At 47.5% G+C, this 22,221-nt stretch overlaps 1 protein-coding gene across 2 annotated transcripts in view; it reads left to right on the top strand.

Annotated features, from left to right (window-relative positions):
* Window positions 1-22,221, top strand: part of MROH1 (maestro heat like repeat family member 1) — a 2,508,022-nt gene that overhangs the window by 1,824,803 nt on the left and 660,998 nt on the right. For both annotated transcript variants that reach the window (XM_085604508.1, XM_085604507.1), the window contains one exon: window positions 16,308-16,460. In XM_085604508.1, coding sequence (XP_085460634.1) covers window positions 16,308-16,460 — 153 coding nt within the window. The remainder of the gene's footprint in view (window positions 1-16,307; window positions 16,461-22,221) is intronic.

Raw genomic sequence — 22,221 nt, 5'->3', positions numbered from 1 at the left:
GACGCTGCTCCCTTCTTCACCAGCGCCGACTCGACATCGTTCGACGCCGGCTGGTCCTTTGGATCCACGCTCGGCTCCGGCGCTGTCGGATTCGGTCACGGCGCCGCTGACTCCAGTTGTGAGGATCAGGTCTAGGAGGGAGGCCCAAAGGGTGCTGGATGAACAAATATACCTGATGGAGGAAGTAGAGGAAGGGGAGCTCATGGAATCGGACGATGTGTTTGAGTTGAAGGAGGCTAGTGGCCTGGACTTATCACCTGCATGGGAGATTACTCCATCCTTCAAAGGATGTGGCTCCATTCCATGCCGTTATAAAGAAGGCAGCTGAACTTTTAGATCTGCAATTGCCTTCTGCAGAGTTCAAGCCCAACATCTCCTTCTGCTGTTTTGGAGCCTTTACTCCCTTTTAATGACGCCATTATAGAGCCAGTAATGGAGGTGTGGCGTAAGCCCTTTTCTGCTCCGGCAGTCTCTAAAGTTATTGCCAGGAGGTATAGGGCAGCTCCGGGGGACCCAGACTTTTTGACATCTCACCCATCTCCGGAGAGTCTGGTGGTTCAGGCTGCCTGTTCCAGAAAATCATCGGGTTCTTTTCCCCAAGTCCCGAGTGACAGAGAGGCGAAGAAACTGGATCAGTCGGCCAAGAAGGTCTTCTCTTCTGCCAGCATGGCCCTTAAGTCGACAAATGCCACCTGTCTTTTGGGCCGGTATATCCATGCACTTATGGACTCAGCAAAGCAGCTGGCCCCTAAGCTGTCTGAAGAGGATAGGATAAGTTTCAATGAGGTCCTTTCAGATATCCAAGCGGTGGCATGTCAGGTGATCCAAAGTGGCTTGGATACAGCTGACTTGGTTGCAAGAGTCATGGGGTCTTCTGTTGCCACCAGGAGGAGTGCGTGGCTTAAATCTTTGGAATTCTCCCCTGATTTTCAGTCAACGCTATTGGACTTGCCTGTTGATGGCTCCGGACTCTTTGGCAAGAAAGCGGATGCCGCGCTTGAAAGATTTAAAGAGTAAGGCCACGGCTAAATCTTTGGGCCTTCAATCTCAATCAAGGGGTTCATTCAAGAGGTACAGGGGCTTCGGAAGGTTGTCCTTTCGTACATACATACAGCCCCAGCAGCAGCAACAGCAACAAGGCACTCTGTATAAGAGCTACAGAGGCAGACTCAGGGATCGCTCTCGAGGTCGGTAGCTCTCCTCCTGTTGCTTTTTCTCAGCCCCTCCCACCACCGCAAAGCAGCCCTAGAGCCACCATTCTGGATCATGTTGGTCCTGTGGGGGGCCGGCTTACCCATTTTCTACAAGATTGGGAATCGGTTACTACAGACCTTTGGGTTCTATATCTTGTAGAAAATGGGTACGCCCTTCCCTTTCGGGAATTTTCTCCAAATTACCCTCCTTGTCAAGGTTCTTGCTCGGAGGACCACCGTCTTCTCCTGCAGGAGGAAGTCCTGACGTTACTAAGAAAAAGTGCGATAGAGGTGGTTCCAGAGCAGGAGAGGGGTCAGTGATGCTACTCACTGTATTTCCTGATTCCGAAAAAGGACGGCAGATTGCGTCCGATATTGGACCTCAGGATCTTGAATCTTTATCTAAAGCAAGAGAAGTTAAAGATGCTCACCCTTGCGCAGGTTCTTCAAGCGCTGAATCAAGAGGACTGGATGGTGTCGATCGATTTGCAGGATGCGTATTTCCACATCCCCATCCTGAAGTCGCACAAGAAGTATCTCCGGTTTACGGTAGGGTCGCAACATTATCAGTTTGCGGTCCTTCCGTTTGGTCTTACTGCTGCACCTCGAGGCTTCACGAAGGTGATGGCAGTGGTGGCAGCCCATCTCAGAAGGTCGGAGATCTCAATTTTTCCCTATCTGGACGACTGGCTGATCAAAGCGGAGTCGCCAGGGAAGGTGCTTCATCATCTGCAGGTTACAACTCAGCTGTTGTACAAATTGGATTTTTCGATAAACGTACCCAAATCTCACCTGGTGCCCTCTCAGCGCACCCTGTTCATAGGGGCGGTACTGGACACTACTGTGTGTCAGGCATTCCCACCTCCACAAAGGGGTTCTCGACATACAGGAAATGATTCCTTTGTTTTGCAATGGAGCAGTCGTCCCAGTCCTGAAGATCCTTCACCTGCTCAGTCTGTTTGATCCTGCATTCTGTTGGTCAACCATGCATGCTGGCACATGAAGGCACTCCAGTGGTGCCTCCGCAGGCAGTGGTATCAGCACAAAGGAGATCTCGGGGAGTCTGTGAGGATCTCGGGAGAAGCTGCAGCGGATCTCTCTTGGTGGAGCATGGAGGGCAATCTGTCTCAAGGAAAGCCCTTTCATCTACCTCCAACGGTGGCCACAGTGATAACGGATGCATCCAGTTTAGGGTGGGGTGCTCATCTGGGGGATCTGGAGATCAAGGGTCTTTGGTCTCCAGAGGAAAGGTTGCTTCACATCAACCTTCTGGAATTGCGGGCGATACGTTTGGCGCTCAAGGCCTTTCTCCCTTCCCTTCGCGGTCAGTCGGTTCAAGTCCTGATGGACAACACTACCACGATGTGGTATGTCAACAAGCAGGGAGGAGTGGGGTCTCTTTGTCTCTGCAGAGAGTCTCTGCGTCTCTGGTCCTGGGTTCAGGATCATCAGATTTGTCTGATGGCAAATCATCTGGCCGGAGTTCTGAACGTGCGTGCAGACAGTCTCAGTCGGCAGTTCTCGGCCGACCACGAGTGGAGGCTCCACCCGGAGGTGGTACGTCACGTCTTTCGGACGGGGGGGAACTCCTCGAGTGGACCTGTTTGCCAACACGAACGCTCACTGCCCGTCATTCTGCAGTCTCCAGTATCCGATGCAGGGATCTTTGGGGACGCGTTTCAGTTGAGATGGGACTCTCGTCTCCTTTACGCGTTTCCTCCCATACCCTTGATTCCTCGGGTTCTGAGGAAGATTCCCCAAGACCAGGTCCAAGTCATATTGATCGCCCCGGATTGGCCAAGAAGGGTGTGGTATACAGATCTTCTCCACCTCTCCTCGAGCCCTCCGCTCTGTCTCCTGTCTCTCTCTCAGGGCAGATCTCCTCTTGCAGTCAATGGGGCAGGTTCTACACCCCCACCTCCAGAGCTTACACCTTCATGCCTGGAGATTGAACGGGGCAACCTGAATTCTTTTTCTCTCCCGCCAGATGTGGTAGATGTAATTTTGTCTGCCAGACGTCTTTCCACCAAATCTATCTATTCCTATAGGTGGTCTAAATTTGTGCTCTGGTGTGGGGAGAAGTCAATTGATTCTTTGAGGGCTTGTTTATCTGACATTCTTCAGTTTGCCCTTTCTCTTGCTCAGCAAGGTTTTGCTGTAGCCACTGTAAAGGGATATCTTTCAGCCTTGTCGGCATTACTTTGTTTGCCTGATCAACCATCATTGTTCAAATCGCCTATTGTTTTACGGTTTCTTAAGGGCCTTACAAACAAGTTTCCTCCTACTCCTTTTATTGTGCCTCAATGGGACTTAAATCTTGTCCTAAGTTACCTGATGGGTTCTCCCTTCGAGCCCTTACACAAGTGTCCCTTGAGACTGTTGTCTTTCAAGACGGTTTTTCTCATTGCGATCACCAGGAGGATAAGTGAGCTTCAAGCTCTGAGTTCAAAACCCCCGTTCTTTACCATTCATGCTGAAAGAATGGTACTCAGGACCAGGGTTGCTTTTCTGCCTAAAGTGGTAACTCCCTTCCATCTGGGGCAGTCCATTACCCTCCCTACCTTCTATCCTCCCCCTCACCCTTCCAAGGAGGAGGAGAGACTTCACCGCTTGGACCCTAAGAGGGTGGTGAGCTTCTACCTTGACAGGACAAAGGATTTTCGAGTTGATGACCAGCTCTTCGTGGGCTTTGTTGGCTGCAGGAAAGGCAGAGCAGGGCACAAGCGCACCCTCTCCAGATGGATTGTCTTGTGCATCAAGATATGCTACTCTTTGGCCGGTAAGGAACCCCCAGAGGGTTTAAGGGCTCATTCTACTAGAGCTAAGTCTTCCACTTCTGCTTTGTCTAGAGGTGTTCCTGTGGAGGATATTTGTAGGGCGGCAACTTGGGCCTCCCTTCACACTTTCGCAAAGCATTACTGCTTGGATTCCGAGGTGAGGAGGGACGGACATTTTGCTTATTCCGTCCTTCAGGACTTTCTGGTATAGAAGGGTGGACACCCTCCTCCGGGAGTGGGACTGCTGTGGGAATCTTTTCACAAGGTGAGGAATCCACTGGCAGATGTATCCATCAGAAGAACAAGTTACTTACCTTCAGTAACGCTTTTTGTGGTGGATACAGTATCTGCCTGTGGATTCCTCACTGACCCACCCGCCTCCCCGTTGTCCACCCTTGTATACCTACAATTCTAATGATGTTGTTTCAAAATGTATTTGTGACTGTCAAAGGCATTGTGTTTCATTTGCCTCCCTTTTTATTCTCCACACTGTGTGTCGAATTGTATATTATGTACTGTGTATATATTGCTGTCAGTCCGTCCGTGTGCCTCGAAGGCACGGAAAAAAGGGCGGAACTGACATCATCACGCCGACGAGGTCTTCTTATGGAGCCGGTGACGTCAGCGCAGTCGCGAGCGGAGCCGTGTCTCTGTGACGTCGTCTTCTACCTCATCGGTGTGGACTGCTACAAAAGTTTCCGAATGTTGCTGGCGCAGGGGATATTTACAAGGTGAGGAATCCACAGGCAGATACTGTATCCACCAGAAAAAGCATTACCGAAGGTAAGTAACTTGTTCATCTGGCGCTAGGATGCAGCAGAAGACTGCTCTCTTGACCTGCCCATGGAAAGAGTACATTCAGTGCTGCTGCCTGCTGCAACGCTAGTGGGCCTTTGGTGAGGGGCTGGAATGTCTGCCTCGTGGCAATTCTAAAGAACCGTGCAGCGTTTTTACAGGACAGGCACGCCTTGCCAGAACATATCGACAGGCAAGGTGCTGCCACATGGATCCACATGTGCCTGGCACTGTCTGCAGGCGATTGCAATTATCTTATTACCAATTAAGCAGCCACGAGCGCCGATAAGACACGGGCTGACTCTGCTACCAATAATGATTTATGTCTTCTTTTGCTAGCGCCAGAACCCGGGCCCAAGTGAAATAAACCGCATAATGCACGAACCCCCCAACCCAGGAAGGAGGCTGGACATAAATACCGGTTGTGACTGTGCAAGCCCCACGCTAAACGTTAGCTCTAACGTGGCTTTAAATGCCCAACTGTTTTTACTGGAAGCGGAGGGGACTAACCCATAGCTACCAAGGTTTCAGATTGACATGTATGACATTTTCATAATTTCAGTGAAATTAGGAGAGACATGATAACGACTATGAGTGACACTTTGTGACGAGCAAAGTCAAGCAATGAAGATGAGGGTAACATATAGGGCGCTGCTGGCAGCTCAGAATGAAGACATTTTTTGCAGCCATACATAGCAAGTGATTTATTTATACGCCGGGCTCTGTCAGGCACATTTACTAATCCAACTCAATAATGGTGCCGAGTTAAAACCGTCCTCAGAAGGATGAAAGGAACAGCCAGCCCTGCTGAAAACTCAACCCAAACCTAATCTCGAGTGCCTCGAGGCAGCCTTTGAGTTTACACATTTTGGGAACTGCAGACGTCAGCGCATGGCCATGTGCCAACATGCCACTCGGTGTGGCACTGTTCTCGTCTGTCCGCACTCACTGACTTTCCTGAAGAGCTGTGTCGCATGTGCAGTCTCCCTGCCTCAGGTATGCAGCGAGTCCCCCCTGCACACCCCACTTCCAAATTACATATCTTCCGGTCGAGAGTGTTTGGGGATAAGCCGAGTCAGAAGGAAAACCGGATATTTGTATTTCAAATTAAAAATAAATTGCAGAGAGTGAAGTTACTGAGTCTCTGCATCTCATGAGGGCAGAAAGTCAAAGTTACCGTACGTGCTTCCTTCGAGGAAGGCAGGCAGCCTGACTACATGGAATTAATAAACTAAAACAGACTCGGATACCTAGTGCTACAGTCTGAAGTTACTTCAACTTAAATTACCACCGCGCAAATTGAGGTTTTGCCGCCCGCCTCCTGAGTCCTCCACAGTCCAGAGTCTAGGCCGCCTCAAGGGTCACACTCCGTCTCTCTCACCTCGGGGGCAATTGAACTCGCGGGGGAGGGGACGGAGGTGGCGTCGGCTTTAATTCTGCAGCTCAGTTTACAGCTGAGCAACGGCGCGACCGATCATGGTGGAAGCACTGAGGCGGCACCCCGAGCGCCATGTGCAAACCAGCCAGCCACAACAAACTCCGGCACTGCTGCCTGCAGGAGGTGACGTCGTCCCAGTGGCGCCAGAGACACTACCACACAACTTGACTGGGCGTTGTCACGTCTCGGTAGTAGCCATTGGGCACCACCTCGACATGACGTCAGAGAGCCGGGTCGCAGGATCCCGATCCTAAATTATTAACATTGTAGCAGCCTGCCAGCAGCTCTAGAACCTCGAATGCAGAGTCAATGCTTCTAGGCACTTTCTGGGGAATCGGAACTAATTTTAAAGATTAACAAACACTCAGCTAGGCTCATCCGTCCGGCTTCTGAAGGTGGTGTCAACTTTCCTGACTTCCCTGCATATCAGAAGGCCTTTTTACTGCGTCAAGCTTCCCTCTGGTTACAAGATTCCACTTCCCCCTGCCCTCTATGGCTTAAGGTTGAACGTACTCTCCTCTCCCCGTTCTCTTTTGCAGAATATCTTGCTTTTTCTCGTAAGCCCTCTTTGATTCCCACTCCCATTCACAAGTATACTCTTAAGCTTTTACTGTCAGCTGCTCCTGGCCCCCCTATGACCGTTGCTGATCTCCTTTCTTCCACTATCTGGCATAATAAATATCTCCTAATCGGTCGTAAGCCCTTTTACTGGAAATCTTGGAGAACCCGAGGTTTGATTTGGATTTCGCAGCTCTTTTCTGGTTCCACCTTTGTTTCTTTTCCTGACCTCTGTTCCTCCCTTGGCTTACCCCAATCCTTTTTCTCCAAGTATCTTCTCCTTAAGGCTGCTGTCCTGGAGATTTATGAGCGAGACTCGGTTTTTCCTTCTCCCCCTATTTCTCACACCCCTATTTTTCGACTTCATTCCCTCCTCCGTACTGCCCCCAAAGCGTCTCTTCTTTATAAATACCTTCACACACCTGAGTCACTTAGACCTAAATCCAAGGTTGAACTTCAATGGGAAAATGACCTCGGGATAGATTGGCCGATATTCTTATGGGACAAAATCTGGACAAAATTGCGCAAAACTTCCAGAGCGGCTTCGTTGACACAATCCCTATTTTTTATTTACAACAGATTACTTCATACTCCTTCTACACTACATAAGCGATTTCCTACTACCCCAGACAAGTGTTGGTCGTGTGATGCTCCCAATGCTACCCTACCCCACATGGTATTTCTTTGCAGACATGTACATGATTTTTGGTTACAGGTATGGGCCCAAGTCAATGTTATTTTTCATACTTTTATTCCTTTTTCTATTACGCACCTTTTCCTGGGCAGTTTATCCACTAGCTGGAACAACGTAGATATGTCTGTTCGCATTGTTGATTTGTTATTGGCTGTTGCTTTTCAGCAGATTACTGTTAATTGGAAAAATGCATCCAATATTTCTTTCAAAGCGTGGTGGTATAATGTCTGTCATAACCATAGACTTGATAATGCCTTTGTCTTTCCTGTTCAATTAGCAGCTAAGCGTGCAGACTTGTGGCTCCCCATTACGCTATATTTAGATAATTGTGCTGCTCACTCTTCCCTTCCATCGCCTGCTCAACAAGAAGTTCCCAAACCCCCATGATACCCTTTTCACGTTCAGAATGTTTCTCCCTGCTGTTTTACTTTTATGCTCTTTGTAATTAATCGTTTAGTCAGGATTGATATAATTTCCTTGTTTCTTTTTAATGCCCATGTTCATTGCTTTGTTGTGTACTTTCTCTTATATATTCCATTTGCAATCCCCCCCCCCTTTTTCTACCCCTTCTCCCTCTCCCTCTCCCCCTCCTTCCTAATTGATATTTTGTATTGCATTTTTCTTGTTCATTGTCTAATAAAATTCTCTTAAACTTAAAAAACAAACACTCAGCTAGCTCTGTGCTTAACTCTACATTTGAGAACTAAATTGAAATGCATTGAAGATCGAAGAAGAAACAATCGTGGAAATAGCGCCATTTGAATCCAGAGTTTGAAGGGAGGGGTTAACGTGGGGAGGAATGTGTTTATTGGGCCGTTGCAACGGACCGAGCCGCTGAAAGCATGTCTTGTTCAAACATTGGTGACTTATCTGGAGGGCTTGTTCGTGGGAGGCTGGGTGTCGCCCGTGACGCACTTGGTGGGGTCTCGGTGCAGGAATAGCAACATGTTCTTGGCGAGATGGCCGTGCTGTCGGAACTCTCGGCCGCAGTGCCGAAAACAGCCTCCTTCAGCTCCGTTGTGTATTCCTTTCAAGCGGTATGCAGCCGAAGCCAGACCACGAGGATGTATCTTACGCTCCCTAACCTCATCTCCTATATTCCCCAAACTGGCACGCACGACTGCAATAAATGAAACTCTTCACAACTGTGAGCATTGGAGCAAGAGAACACGAGTTTACTATAAGTGAAGGGCTAGGGATGTGCAAAACAATCTTTTTTCAAGGCACAACGCCGTAGATGCCCGTGAAAATCACGCTTATTACCTAAAATATGTTACGCCAGTCATCTGGCTGCAAATTGTATGCAAGAGGCTCCTCGGACAGAGTTATTTATTCTGGTGAGGCTTTGGAATCTTTACCTCCCACTCTTCATAGAAACTGCACTGTATGTTCTCTTCCGATATATGGGTTTGAATGTACTGGTTGTGGTTTTGTTCCTAGTAATATGTCCAAGTGTAAAGTTACACAGTGCTGTCATACTCTGGGTAGACGGCGGAGACGGCACACACACTTTATTTGCCCTACACTCCAGTTTTGGAGTATTAACTGTCGTTCCCTCCCGAAACATAAGCATCACATCCATGACTTTATTGTTGATGAGCAGCCTGATGCGTTGTTTCTTACCGAAACGTGGCTCCAGGATTGTTCTGGTCCTGATATCGCCGCTGCTGTGCCTAACAACTATGTTATGGTAAGACTGGATAGAATTACCGGAAAAGGGGGAGGGATTGCTATTATTTTCAAGGCAATATATACATGTAAGTTTGTAGCTCTTCCTATGTCTGGAAGTGAGACTGCACTTTTTAAACTAACTATTAATCCTCAATTCACTTTATCGGGCCTTCTGATCTATCGCCATCCTGGGAACGCTTTTTCTTGGATATCCTCATTAGCTGACATTATAGCTCCCCTACTTCTCAGGGCAGCCAATTTTACCATCATTGGTGACCTCAATTTACATCTTGAAGATCCACAGTGTACAAATAGCAAACGCTTTTTGTCTGATTTAGAGGCTTTCAACCTCTCTCTGCTTAACACTGGCTCCACCCACTCTGCTGGTCATCAACTGGATCCTATTCTTTTCAATCTTTCTTTTGACTGCTCTCAGAGTGCCTGTCCTTTGGAATGGTCTGATCACTTTGCTGTTCATTTTTCCTTAATATACACTAAGAACCAGGAAAATAGAATCTTTGATAAGGGTGCACCTACTCATCGTTGGGGTAAACTTGACATCAATAAGTTTAATCAATACCTTTCAAACACTTGTCCCGAGGAATGCAAGAGCTCGGTTGCGGAGATGAATACTGCCGTCTCCCACTGGCTCATAAATGCTGTTACCACTCTTCTTCCGCTTACCTCTAAACATCTCAGGTCTCACCGTCCCCCTGCGCCTTGGTTTTCCATCGAATTGAAGACCTTACGTACTAAATGCAAGGCTTTAGAACGTAAATGGAGACACTCTTATTCAATCTTACAGAAGACTATTTATAAAGAGGCTCTAAAATGTAAAACTGCGTGAGCTGCTTACACTCCAAACATTGTAACACAAGCTCAGAACTGCCCTCGTACTCTCTTCTCTGTAGTCAAAAAATTGACAGGAGCGGATACCATTCCAACACCTCGACCTTTAGATGAGGCCCAGTGTAATTCCATTGTGGAATTCTTTATCACGAAGGTCAAACTTATATATGATTCTATGAGCCCTTCTCTGAATGCTGGGGAACTCGGCTCTGCACAGGCTGTAGGGATCGAACTGCTTCCTCCCATGGTGAAGACGTCACAGTGGCAATTGTTTGATGATATCTCGTTCTCCACCTGTTTAAACAGTATAAAATCCGGTTCACCACGTGACCCTGTACCAGTCAAAATTCTTAAACTGCTGGATCTTGAACCTCGGCGAGTTCTTATGAGACTTTTAAATGCCTCATTACTTGAATCCCAGGTGTTACAGGATTGGAAGCACGCAATGGTTGTCCCCCTCCTAAAAAAAGCTGGAGCCGATGCGTCCAATCTTGCCAATTTCAGACCGATATCCTTGCTACCTGTACTTTCTAAAGTGCTGGAGAGGCATGTCAACACTCAATTATATAATCTAGTGGAATCTTCGGGATTTTTGCATCCATCCCAGTCTGGCTTCCGTGCTCACTATTCCACTGAGACCGCCCTTCTCGGGGTAATGGAGAGTTTAAGACACGGTATCGACCACGGGGAAACATCTGCGCTCATCCTTTTGGACTTAAGCGCGGCGTTCGATACCGTGTCCCATTCCATTCTTTTGAACTCTCTTCGATCCCTGGGATTGGACGGTCCGGCTTTGACTTGGATTGCCTCCTTTTTAAGTGAGCGCACCTTCCAAGTCTTTTCCACGAAAGCCACTTCTTCCACCTGTCCATCGGCATATGGTGTTCCTCAGGGGTCTATACTCAGCCCTTTATTGTTCAACATCTACGTGAGACCCCTGGCTTCTATTGCAGAAGACGCTGGGCTGACTATTTTTTCATATGCCGACGATACTCAAATTGTTTTCTCCCTCTCCAGCAGCGATAGCAACGATATCTCAGTGCTGAAAATTGGGTTGTCACGTATAGCTGAGTGGATGCAGAGGCATCTCCTCAAGTTAAACGGTGACAAAACTGAAATTCTTATTTTTGGGAAGCAGAAAGATCTATGGGGCCCGCAACACTGGCCTAGCGAGATGGGACCGCTCCCTCAGCCTTCCCCTGTGGTCCGCAATCTCGGCTTTCTCATTGACGATAAACTCTCCATGAGGCAGCAGGCCACTCAGGTGGCCGCCATTTGCTTTACTACTCTGCGTTGGCTCCAGAAAATTCTATGGATGCTGCCTCTAGCCACCAGGAGAACCGTTGTCCAGGCGTTAGTAACCTCTCGCCTGGACTACGGAAATGTCCTCTATCTTGGTGCCGATGCGGCCACTATAAATAAACTTCAAGTTGTTCAAAATTCAGCAGCTCGTCTTCTTTGTAACATTCCTAGGAGACTTTCAGCCACTCAGGCTTTGCGCGACCTACATTGGCTCCGGATCCCCAGTCGCATTAATTTTAAGGCTATTTGCTATCTCTTTAAAAGTAAGCAGGGTTCGGCCCCTAAATACCTGCAAAATCTGGTTCAACTCTATAAGCCAAATCGCACATTGAGATCTTCTGCTAACTGCGATTTTGTCATTCCCCGTTTTAAGCTTGTAAGAATGGGAGGACGAGCTTTTTCCCATCTTGCCCCCAAATATTGGAATGCCTTACCTATCACCTTGAAATCGGAAAATAATTTTTTCACTTTTAGAAAAAAATTGAAAACCTTGCTTTTTAAATGATTTGCATGCCGCCCTAGCTGTTTCCTGGTGTTGCCTTATTAATGGTCTGTTTTTCTTCTTGAGTCTATCCCTTCGCGCCGGGAAACCCACTGCGGGTAGCTGTTGCGCGTTATAAGCTCAAATAAATAAATAAATAAATAAAATAAGAGCACACATCGCGTACTAAAGTAACTCCGAGAACAGGCGGGAGACCAGTGCAGGCAACAAATATCTCTTGTCTGTGGCACGGAATAGTCTCACAGTTCATGTGAGATAATCAGTGCTTTAAATGGGAAAATATAAGTGCAGGTACTCATTAAAATGAGCTAGGGGGTGGTGAGTGGGCGGGGCTAAGGGCAAGACATGATGAAACTTAACGACTTCTATTATAGTTGCAGCACACACCAAAACACATGATAAATGTGTTTATATAAACAAAGCAGGTTAACTCGTTACTCAAAATGAAAGAGAAATGCGAAAATATGCTAACATTTTCTTTTTTTGCAATAGTTGCACCTTGTTAATGCCATACTGTTAGTTGCTGTTGTTTGGCACAATACTATATATTTTTGAGCACGTGAGTAGAGAGAAACTGAAAATACCCCCACTTCGAACCAAAGCTCTTATGGCACAAAGCAAATGAAGCAAATTATCACGACCCTCCCCAGAAGATATCTCTTGTCTCTTCCTTCGATCTATCCATTCATCCTACCATTTACCTGCTGAAGTCCCCCATTTAACCTTTACATTCTATTGTCTATTCAGTCTTTCACCCATCATTCAGTTTTACCCTTTCACCCCTTTATACCATCCACTCTTTCATCCATCCTCCCTCCCTTTCATTCATCCATCCAATCTTTCACTTATCCACCCATCATCCACCCTTTTATACAATCATCCACCCTCTTTCACCATCCATCCATTCACTCATCCATCCATTCATTCACTCATCCATCTATACATCCACCCTTGCTCACTCATCCATCCACTTACTCACCCACCAACCCTCCCTACTACATTATTTATGAACCTTTGTCGCCGAGCAGTTATGTACACACAAAGTGCCACCCATTTTCTTTAAAATACCTCCTGAGAGTGTCTTGATTCTCTCTCTCTCTCTCGCTCTCTCGCTTTTTTTCTTACAAAAAACAGGACTACAAATGCAGGCAAACACACAAACATAAGCAGACACACGCCGGTATGTTAAAAGCCATGTTATAGTCTTCACCATGGCTTTTTTAATTGCCACTGCCTGGGGACTGCCATGATTCCTGTGTTTGCGCAAATGCAGAGGATAGTGTGAATGTGGTTGACAGCACAGGGCCTGAATGGACCCCATAGCTGCCAAGTTTTCAGATTGCTATGTGTGACATTTTCATATTTTCATTGCAATTATGAGTCACATTTCAACGACTGAGTGATACTTTCTCGCTAGCAAAATTAAGCAATGAAGACGAAGGAATCATATAAATATCAGAAATGACACCCATTTGAGTTTAGCTGCTAATGTTTCAGGTTACTAATGTTTGACATTTTCATAGATTCAGTGGATTTACGAGAGTCAGGCAACAACTAGATGTGTAACACTTAGAGTGGCACTTTCTTGCGACCAAAATCATGGAATGAAGTCAATGGAAATAGACAAATATCAGAAATCACACTCATTTGAGCAACAAGGAAGTCAAACTCTGCAGCAGGTGCTTTTGAAGCTATTATTTAATTTCTAAAAAAAAAATCAGCTCCCTCCACCCCAACCTCAGCTTCAGGTGCGGCTGAACCACATGTAACGAAGGGCTCTCTGTGACAAAAGCAGAAACCCACTGAGCTATCCACATACAATGCAGTACAACACAATATGCTTCTTTGAAGGCGGCATATTAACCCTCTACTTAATCGGGAAAGTGAAATCTGTCAGTACAGAAAACCCGGACCTCTCTCCAGCGGGAACAATAATCACATGACTTATCTCTGACTTAGCAAGTCTAACTGTGCTAGGAAAAGAAAGGGTGCTGCTTCGTAGTGTCACTGTCAAGCAGGGATGTTAAACACTTTGAACTACTAATAAATCATCAAAACTGCTAGTTTAGACAAAACGTAGTGCATTTTCAGCTCAGACAGACAACTCTAGTGTGCCCATTTACAAGTCCCTATACCGTGCTGGAGACCCCTAATCATTTTCGTAACAAACATTTTAAATGTCAGCAGCAGGAGATTATTAAATTAATATCTGATTGACCTGAATCTCTTTATAGCTGTCAGAAAGATCGACCGAGAAGAGCTGCTGACGCGGCACCGCCGGGATCGCTAGCCTGTCTCTCCTTCTTCAGAGAGTCAGGAAGGTAGGTGCCTCAGAACAAAAAGCAGTTAGATAAGCGCTGCAGGGGCCTCTTCGATCGCATTGTCTGGGCATTAACCCTCCGATCGAGAGAAAGTATGGGAAGTGCGAGAATCCGCTGCCCTTGCCCCTGATAACATTTCTCTGTTTAAAATATTACCCTTCACTGACTTTTCACTACCTGAAGTGCTGCACTTTGAAAATCACACGCGCACACTAGCAGGTAAAATGAATCCTGACCATGCTCTGTCAAGCACAGCGTGATAGTGAGCACCGGAGATTATTCAAACGAGCCCTGCTGAATAGCTCAGCTGGTGCTCAATCGGGGCTACAGAAGCGGCGCCTTGCCTGCCGGAGACACGTACCACTCCTGCTCACTAGCACAGCAAATGAGCCTACCTTTTCATGAGTACCGGTACTCTCTAGGGCTGTAGAGAAGTGCCGGTAGTCTGAGCGATAAATTTAAGAAGTGCCGGTACTCAGTACCGGTGAGTACCGGCCCATTTAAAGCACTGGAGATCATTTGTGCTCAAACTGGTCCCTGTGGGCGATAATGATGCATAAAAGCGTAACTAGAGGTTGGGGGGTGGGGGGAGGGGGAGAAAAAAGACATAAAAATCCTGTAATGCCTTTGCATTGGTGCAGACGTACGTTTAATGATTTCTTTTCCCCTGTTGTTGACTTAACGTGAAGGGATTTGGTATCCATGGTGAAGAGAATTAAACTCAAATATCTCCATCACTTTCTCTCTCCTCTTGTTTTCTATGCACGGTTCATCTCTTAGGGAACAAGCATGCGAGTGGTGTGCGCGTGTCATCTGGTTTAACTTATCGCGCACGCGTCTAGGCACGATAATTCAAACCAGATGGTGCCTATGCGGGTTACTGCAAGCAATAGGCCGTGGGCAGAGCAAAGGAGGGACATGCGCCCGCCTTTGCCCAATTGCATGCTGTCTTTCTTAGAAAGACGCATGCAAAAGCCAATAGCCTGTGACGAAAAGCTCACCACACGCACGAGCGTGTACGAGCGTGTGGTAAGCTTTTCAAAGCCCCTTACAAGAAGTCTCATCAGAGCAGCGCATGCACGCTGCTACAGGCTCGACTTAAAAACCAGCTAAACGGAATTGCAAAAATTTGGCAGAAAGTTAGAACTTCGCTTAAAAGTGCTAGCTGAACTTCTACGTAACTCAAGACTATCATAGGATTTGCGAAACTCCTATAGTACCGAAAATTAGAACCACATTCTAATCTCTTTGACTGAGGGAGTCTTTCCTCCGGTCTTCCATTGGTGTATCACAGACTGGTACGGTACTGCGGTACCTTGTATCTGGTTGGCCAGCTGCAACATCTGAGCAAAATGTTGCAGCAGCCATTTAAGGACTCGGTCCCCATGTCCGAAGAATGTTTTTTACATTGTTCATTTTTTGAAGTCATAAAGGGGCAGTGTAGGGGCAGCATGACCCCAAGGCACTTGTGGTGGAGTACCTAGAGGGGCACCCCCGGTCCCCAATCAATTTGAAATTTAAAAAACAATTGCTTCAAACATCTTGAAGTTTGGCCGTTGCTCATTGCTTAATTATTAGTCTATTTATGAAAGCTAATCAATCCTGAATGTTCTAAATGTAGTTGAGGCCCATTGTTACCTCATCATTGCAGGATTACTTTCTAAAATCTTTGAGTGTAGACAATATTTAGTTATCAGTCTACTCATGAAGCGGAACATTTAAATCACAGTCAAAACCCATTGTAAGCTCTGCTTTTCAAGCAGTAGCTTCAGCAGTCTGTGATTTCTGTAGACTGAAAGCAAAGCATGTTTTATTAGAAGTAACTACATAAATACATGTGTTGTCTTTTTACTAAAGACAATCAAAAATTATTGTCCCTGATTTCATTTACTGCATCAAAGTAAACATGTTGAATATAAAAAATGATATAAAGTATAACTTGTGTACATGTGCAGATATTGCAATTTCAGGATTCTGGTGAAATTTATAAAGCACTTTTAAGAAAAATACTTTATGGTTTATGTCACCCAGACTTTTCCATTGTAATACGGAATCATTGTATGTGGTTATCCATTATGTATATATATATAAATATAATTCCCATGATGAAGCACTTGAATTATAAATAAACATTTCTATATGACCTTTTTCATATATGACCGCTTTAGATTGTTCCTTTCTCTCATCTGCATTCTTTTCTTTTACAGATCATTGGGAAGCGCCTCCCTCCGGAGCAGCTTACCAACCTGTTATTCATAACCTTCGAGGGATTGTCCGACCCTGATAGTAACTGCTCGCGAGCAGCCACAGTCATGATCAACTCACTGCTGAAGGATCGTGGAACTGTCCTGTTAGAAAAGGTGCGTTCCACTGCCGAAGTGTGTAAGAAATCCTGACCACCACCCACAAGCAATCCCATCTTTTATCCCTCCTACAAATGTACAAACGTTGACTCTTCTGATTGTTTATCCTTAAATTACCCAACCACAAACCTGAGACCCTTAAATGGTTAAGTAGTAATATGTTCAATGAGCAGCCTCTTTAGCTGTAGAGAGGCTCAGAGATTTATCGAGTCAGAGGCACTTGAGTGACTGGTGCTTCTGTGCCTTAATTGGAGACCACTGACAGGGCAACATTGTTTCTTCCCAAGTCTTTTTCCTAACATTTGTCCTTCCAAGTCATGCCATGACACGCTAACTGCACATCAGGATGGCAAGAAAACAATTCTCCTGGCTGCTTAATCTCTGAACAGCTGCAGTTATTAATAATGTCCCTTTTTGCAAAGTTCCTACTCTACCTACCGAAGAATTTAAGTAAAACTTTTCGGGTGCCCTAAAAATTCTTTTAATGTGTTGCTTGCTCCTTAGGCCCGTACTCTTGCTAGTGTGCGAGCCAAGAAGGATCTCCTTGGTTGCAAACTAATTGACCAGGCATTGTTTGAGCTGCAAGCATCTCCTCTACCCGGCATCTCAAAAAGCACCTTCACTACTTGAGTACACTGTCCTCATATCAAACACACAAAAGGTAATGGGAGCTGTGATTGCAAATTGTCTAACCACTGGCAATCGCTTTGGGTAGCATTCCAACACATTATTTTGCCCACCATGCCACCAAAGTTTAGGCCCAGCCTTATGCAAATCATCGTTGACCCTGCTGCAATAGGAACAGTACAAACCAAACTACTAAGCCAGGTCCTCTCTGAACTGGAACACAAGCAAGCCAAGACTGGTTTGTCCCGATGGGTTCGAATGCAACTGAGAGCGATTGTCAATGTTTAGACTTATTGCAAGCATTCCTCCAATCATCTTTTGTGTGAACACTGTCCTGTTAACCTGGAGCCTATGAAACAGAAATCTTCCAGTTATCGTGGCATCTTCTGAATAACATATGAAGAAACTAACTGAACCGCTCATAAATCACATAGGGAAAGTAGAGCAAAAGGCGGCACATATATTAAAATTTAACTCCCATTGCCTAAAAAAACCAGATAAGAGTAGCTGTCTGTCTGCTTTAGGGGTAGATGGAGCGCCATCACAACTTCATGTGCAGTTTGTAATTTATAATTTGTTATTTTAATAAATGTTTATAGCACATTGCTCACTGTGATGTTGCTGTACAGATCACAGAAACCCAAAATCAAATCGATAAATGTTATTTAAAATGCATGGAAAATAAAGAGTAAACATTTATAAAATGAGAATAAGTAAATAAATCATGCGAAGACTAAAAACAGCTGAGCAAAAACAACAAAAAAGATACTAACCGTGTAATGATAAAATGAGAATAGATTAGGATGAATCAGTACCAAAAAAACCAACAGAATAAGTAATTGAGGACAGGTCAAGTAAGAGCAGGCTGACTGGAAATAGTGAGCTTTCAAGAAGGACAATAAGGGAAGATTTTGACAACTGGCGCATGGAATCAAGTTCCAAAGCCCTGGAGAAAATGCAGACAAAATCCTGTTGGCAAACATGGTGAACATTGAGTTAAAGTTGATTGTTGAACATGTTGGAAGGCTTTGAAAGTATTAATGCATTGAAATTATATTGGCCAGCTGTAACTGCCATTGAAAGAGCTTAGTATAGTCTGGGACGTCAGTAGTTTTAGGCAGATGAGAGATTCAAAGAGCTGCACATTAATGAATGTAGAGACATGAAGCCCTCTGTAAGGCAGGCAGCTTCTAAGATGTAGGTCATGCACCAAAAACTGCAGCCTTATGTTTAATTACCTAAGAAAGATAAGCTAGTAAAAGGGTGATATTTGCCAAATTCCAACAAAGGATCTCTTGAGTAAATGAAGCACAATTGCTACCAATATACACTTATTCAAGCCTCAGCCCTCCCTTGCTTGCTTAGGTAGAAGCTGCAATCTTGTGGCACAATTTTCAGTAGTAACATCAGAGTAAGTGTCTCTCCTTAAATTCTTTATCTGTGTCTACATCTGGGAGATCCCTTGCTAGCTCAAGGTTTAGGGCAGGCTGATGACCTCAGAGATTACAATACAATGAATCCTTCTGAAAATCCGCTGTACATGGAATTAGAAATGCTATGGGACTGATAACTTTTGATTTTTTTGTCAGAGTTTTGGTTCTTCTAAGACTGATTTTACTTCCCCAGAGACTAGGTCCAGAGATTCACCTCCGTGTTTCTCACACTTGTGATCAAACACGAAAAAGTCTTTCCTCTCCCCTTCATTAAATTGACCTGTACAGTTCCTACCACCTTGCATAGGCAGCCTATGTGTTTGTATTTTGCTTCTTTTCTTACCCGGGCAACGAGTAAATAGTATCTTGGTTTCCATCCAAAGGTATCATGGACAACATCATGATAAACATAATTTCTGTTAGAGACTTCAAACTGCAGATTACTCACCTTAAAATAGTCTTCAGATGTCCGACTGGTTCTGGCCCTGTGGTGTCTGGGTGCAGAGGTGCTGATCGGGATGGTAGCCTTGAGCGCTAGAAGGCAATGGGGGCCTGAAAACAAAGTCTGCAAGGAGGGACTTGGGGGAAAGTTCAAGGGAACCCAAAGGGGGTTCAGGTTCAGGGGATGCAGTCAGGAGTCACAACCCTGGGCTGTGGAGCTGGCTGGCCACTGGAGGTCGAGGCGCTCACGGTTGTCTGTCACCTGTAGAGGAGGGAAAAACGAGACATCGGGCTGCTCTGGTCATGCGTCGCGCCAGTCCTGATGTCCTGTGACGTGCAGAAGGATTTCCAAGGCAGTGGTTTTCAGGCTAGGTGATGAACAAGCCTTGGCTTCTCGTAACTTAGCAGAGACGGGTCTGACCTAGAGCCACAAAAACCTCCTCCTGAAGTGTTGCACTCTCTTGGGATCAAAGGCCAACAAGGTGAACCGGGCAGATTCAGTCGGTGCCTGCACATGCAGGGGAGTGGCTCCTCCACTTCAAGCGAGATAACTGGTTGTCGCAGTGCTGGGCAGTCTACCAAGAGTTGAGGATGATGCACAACCGCAGGACGAATCGGGTCTTTGATTTGGCAAGGAGCAAGCAGTCAGGCAGGGCTTGGTGCCAGTTTCGCGGTGTCGTCTGTGATTTTGACTTCTTCAGTTCCTAGTAAGTCGAATAGGAGTACCTGGTTTCGGGGGTGAGGGGACCCCTAAATACTCAGATCTGATAGACTACTAGCCACAGATTCCTTAACGTAGAATTATCCCCAGGCGTGAGTCTGGAGCCAGAAAACTTTCTTTGCCCCCGCATCTCTGTGCGCTGGGTGGCGGTACCACGCGACTCGTGATGTCAGCAAGGTCACATAAGCCCCACCCCGGCGCGCTGATATCAGTGTCCTTCATTTCCGCGTGCAACGCGGATCCGGATCTTGTCCCTGCCTGTTTTCAGGCCTTCTTTTTCACGCTTTGCGTTGTGGGACAGTGTGTGAATGTCTTCGGCCTTTAAGGCGTGCTCGTCTTGCGCACATCAGATGTCGGTGACGGACCCTCATCCTATTTGCAGGTGGTGTTTGGGCGAGCACCATGATTCCACGACTGCGACATTTGCCAGCATCTGAAGCCTAAGTCCCAGCCCAGTTGTCCAGATCGGTGTCATCTCCGCGTCCGTCCCCCGCGGAAGGGTCCACGAAACGCCGCTTTTGCTTCCGACATCGTCTGTCACCGAGGCCCCTAGGGCGTTGCTCGTCCGTCGGTAAGTCTTACAGCTTGTCCCCGAGGCCTGGTCCCCGCTCTGCAGAGGGTGCGGGTTCTCTGCGGGAGATGCGGCCTCATTCGTCGCCACCCTACCCACCGTTTCCCGGGGCGTCCAGGGCCCAAATGGAGGTCTATGCTGTGGCTCTGCAGGCTTCCTTGGCCCCTCCTCCTCCTGGGACGTCCGCGGATCCCTTGCCACGTGCGGGGCCTTCCGCGGCGTCGCTGGCGGCTCCGGCGCCGATGGGTGCGGCTTCAGCTGTTGGAGGTGTGGTGTCATCGGGGTGCGGCCCTACGGGATTTCCCCTCTTCGGCCCACGGCGCCTCTGCCTCGCCGTAAACCCCCGAGGGGGTCCCTGTGGTGTCGCAGGAGGTTGCTGGAACTCAGGGCTCGTCCCCGGGTTCCCCTCGGTCTTCTGGGCAGGTGGCGGCCTTGCCTGAAGCCGAGCTGATGCCGCTCGGGGCCGGGGCGCATCCCCGGGTCCCATCCCCGGGTCCCTCTTGTCTCTCCACACAGGCTGCTGCTTCGTCGGCGGGCCAGTCGATGCCTTTGCGGCACCGTTCTTCTGCCGACCCGGAGCCGGCTCCGCCCCATTCTCCTGGAGCGCACGTGGTGAATGAGGTCGTCTCGGTGTACCCTCCGCTGCCGGATGAAGTCACGCCGGCGTGGACTCCACGGCGTCGTGCCGGCGCCGTGTCATCGACTCGTCTCCTAAGGCCCCTTCCTCTCCGGAAGATCGTCAGCTTTATGTCTCTTCTTCCCCGGAGACGGGTCGCTGCATCGTGGCCTTTTCCCCGGCGTCTTCCAGGGAGGGCTCTTTACCGTCCCCGCGGCCACAGCCTTCCCCGGAGGCACCTCAAGTACCCCACTTGTCCGTGCATCTTCCTCCGTTCCGGGGCTGGCCGTTTCTTCCTCCAGCTGGACTCTGGGATGGCCGGCTTAGTTTACAGCCGTCACCCACGGAGGAATTGCTTTCCCCCTCACAACACCCTACAGAGGCGAGTGCAGCCTTTGCCTGGGCCATTTCCACGGCTGCTGGCTTTTTGCACATGGGTGACCCCGCCACCCCATTCCCTATGGACCATTTGCTTGAGGTTCTCCATCAGGGCTCTGGTGGATGGGAGCTGCTTCTTCCCTTCGAAGCTTTGCTCCATAATTCTCTTTTGGGGGCGTCCTGCCACAGGGGATCCGGTGCCCCAGTTGCTCCTCCACTGCCACCATCCTGCTCCGCATGATCCAGTCTGCCTTTCTTTCCACCCTTCTACCCAGGTCCCTCTTCTGCAGACTGCTTTCCCTTCCTTACCTTTGGTGTCGTTTCCTCCATCACAGGAGGCCCGGTGGTTGGATTCATGGGGGGCGTAACCTCTTCGCTTCCTCTAGTGCTGCTTTGTTAGCGCTCAACATGCTTTGTGTGTTGGCCAGGGCTACTTCCAGCTTGTGGGATTCTGTGGAGTCCCTTCTGTCTTCTGCCTCTCAGGAAGGTGTCTGCGCTGATCTGCGGTGCCATGTGGTGGTTGACCGGGGGTTGGCCGCATTTATTCTTTGTTCGGCCCTGGAAGATTCTGATGCTCTCGGCCGCACTATGGCTAGTTCAGTGGCTCTCCGTCGCCATGCTTGGCTGAGGGATAGCGTTTTCCCTGAGAACGTTAGGGAGCATCTGGATGATCTGCCCTTTGACGGGGTGCTTTTGTTTAACACTCATGCGGATGCCTCCATTCAGCGGCTCCTTGCGGAGCTCTGTCGTCCTCCCCCTCCGTAGTCTGGCTTGTCGGTCCTCTGCTGCTTTATGGGCGACATTTTCCCACCCTTTTTTCGGGGGTCTAGTGGTTCAGTTGGACCGTCTGGGACTTCTGTGTGGGTTGGTGTGCCTTCGGGGTACTTGGGTTGACCCCTTTGTGTGCTGTTGGCTGCTGGTACAGCCCTTTTGGCTCTTGTGGTTCTTGCTCCTTTAATGTGTCCTCGGGT

Source organism: Triturus cristatus, chromosome 5_1 (genome assembly GCF_964204655.1).
Source record: "Triturus cristatus chromosome 5_1, aTriCri1.1, whole genome shotgun sequence".
Taxonomy (NCBI): Eukaryota; Metazoa; Chordata; class Amphibia; order Caudata; family Salamandridae; genus Triturus; species Triturus cristatus.
This window is presented reverse-complemented; position numbering and strand designations above follow the sequence as displayed.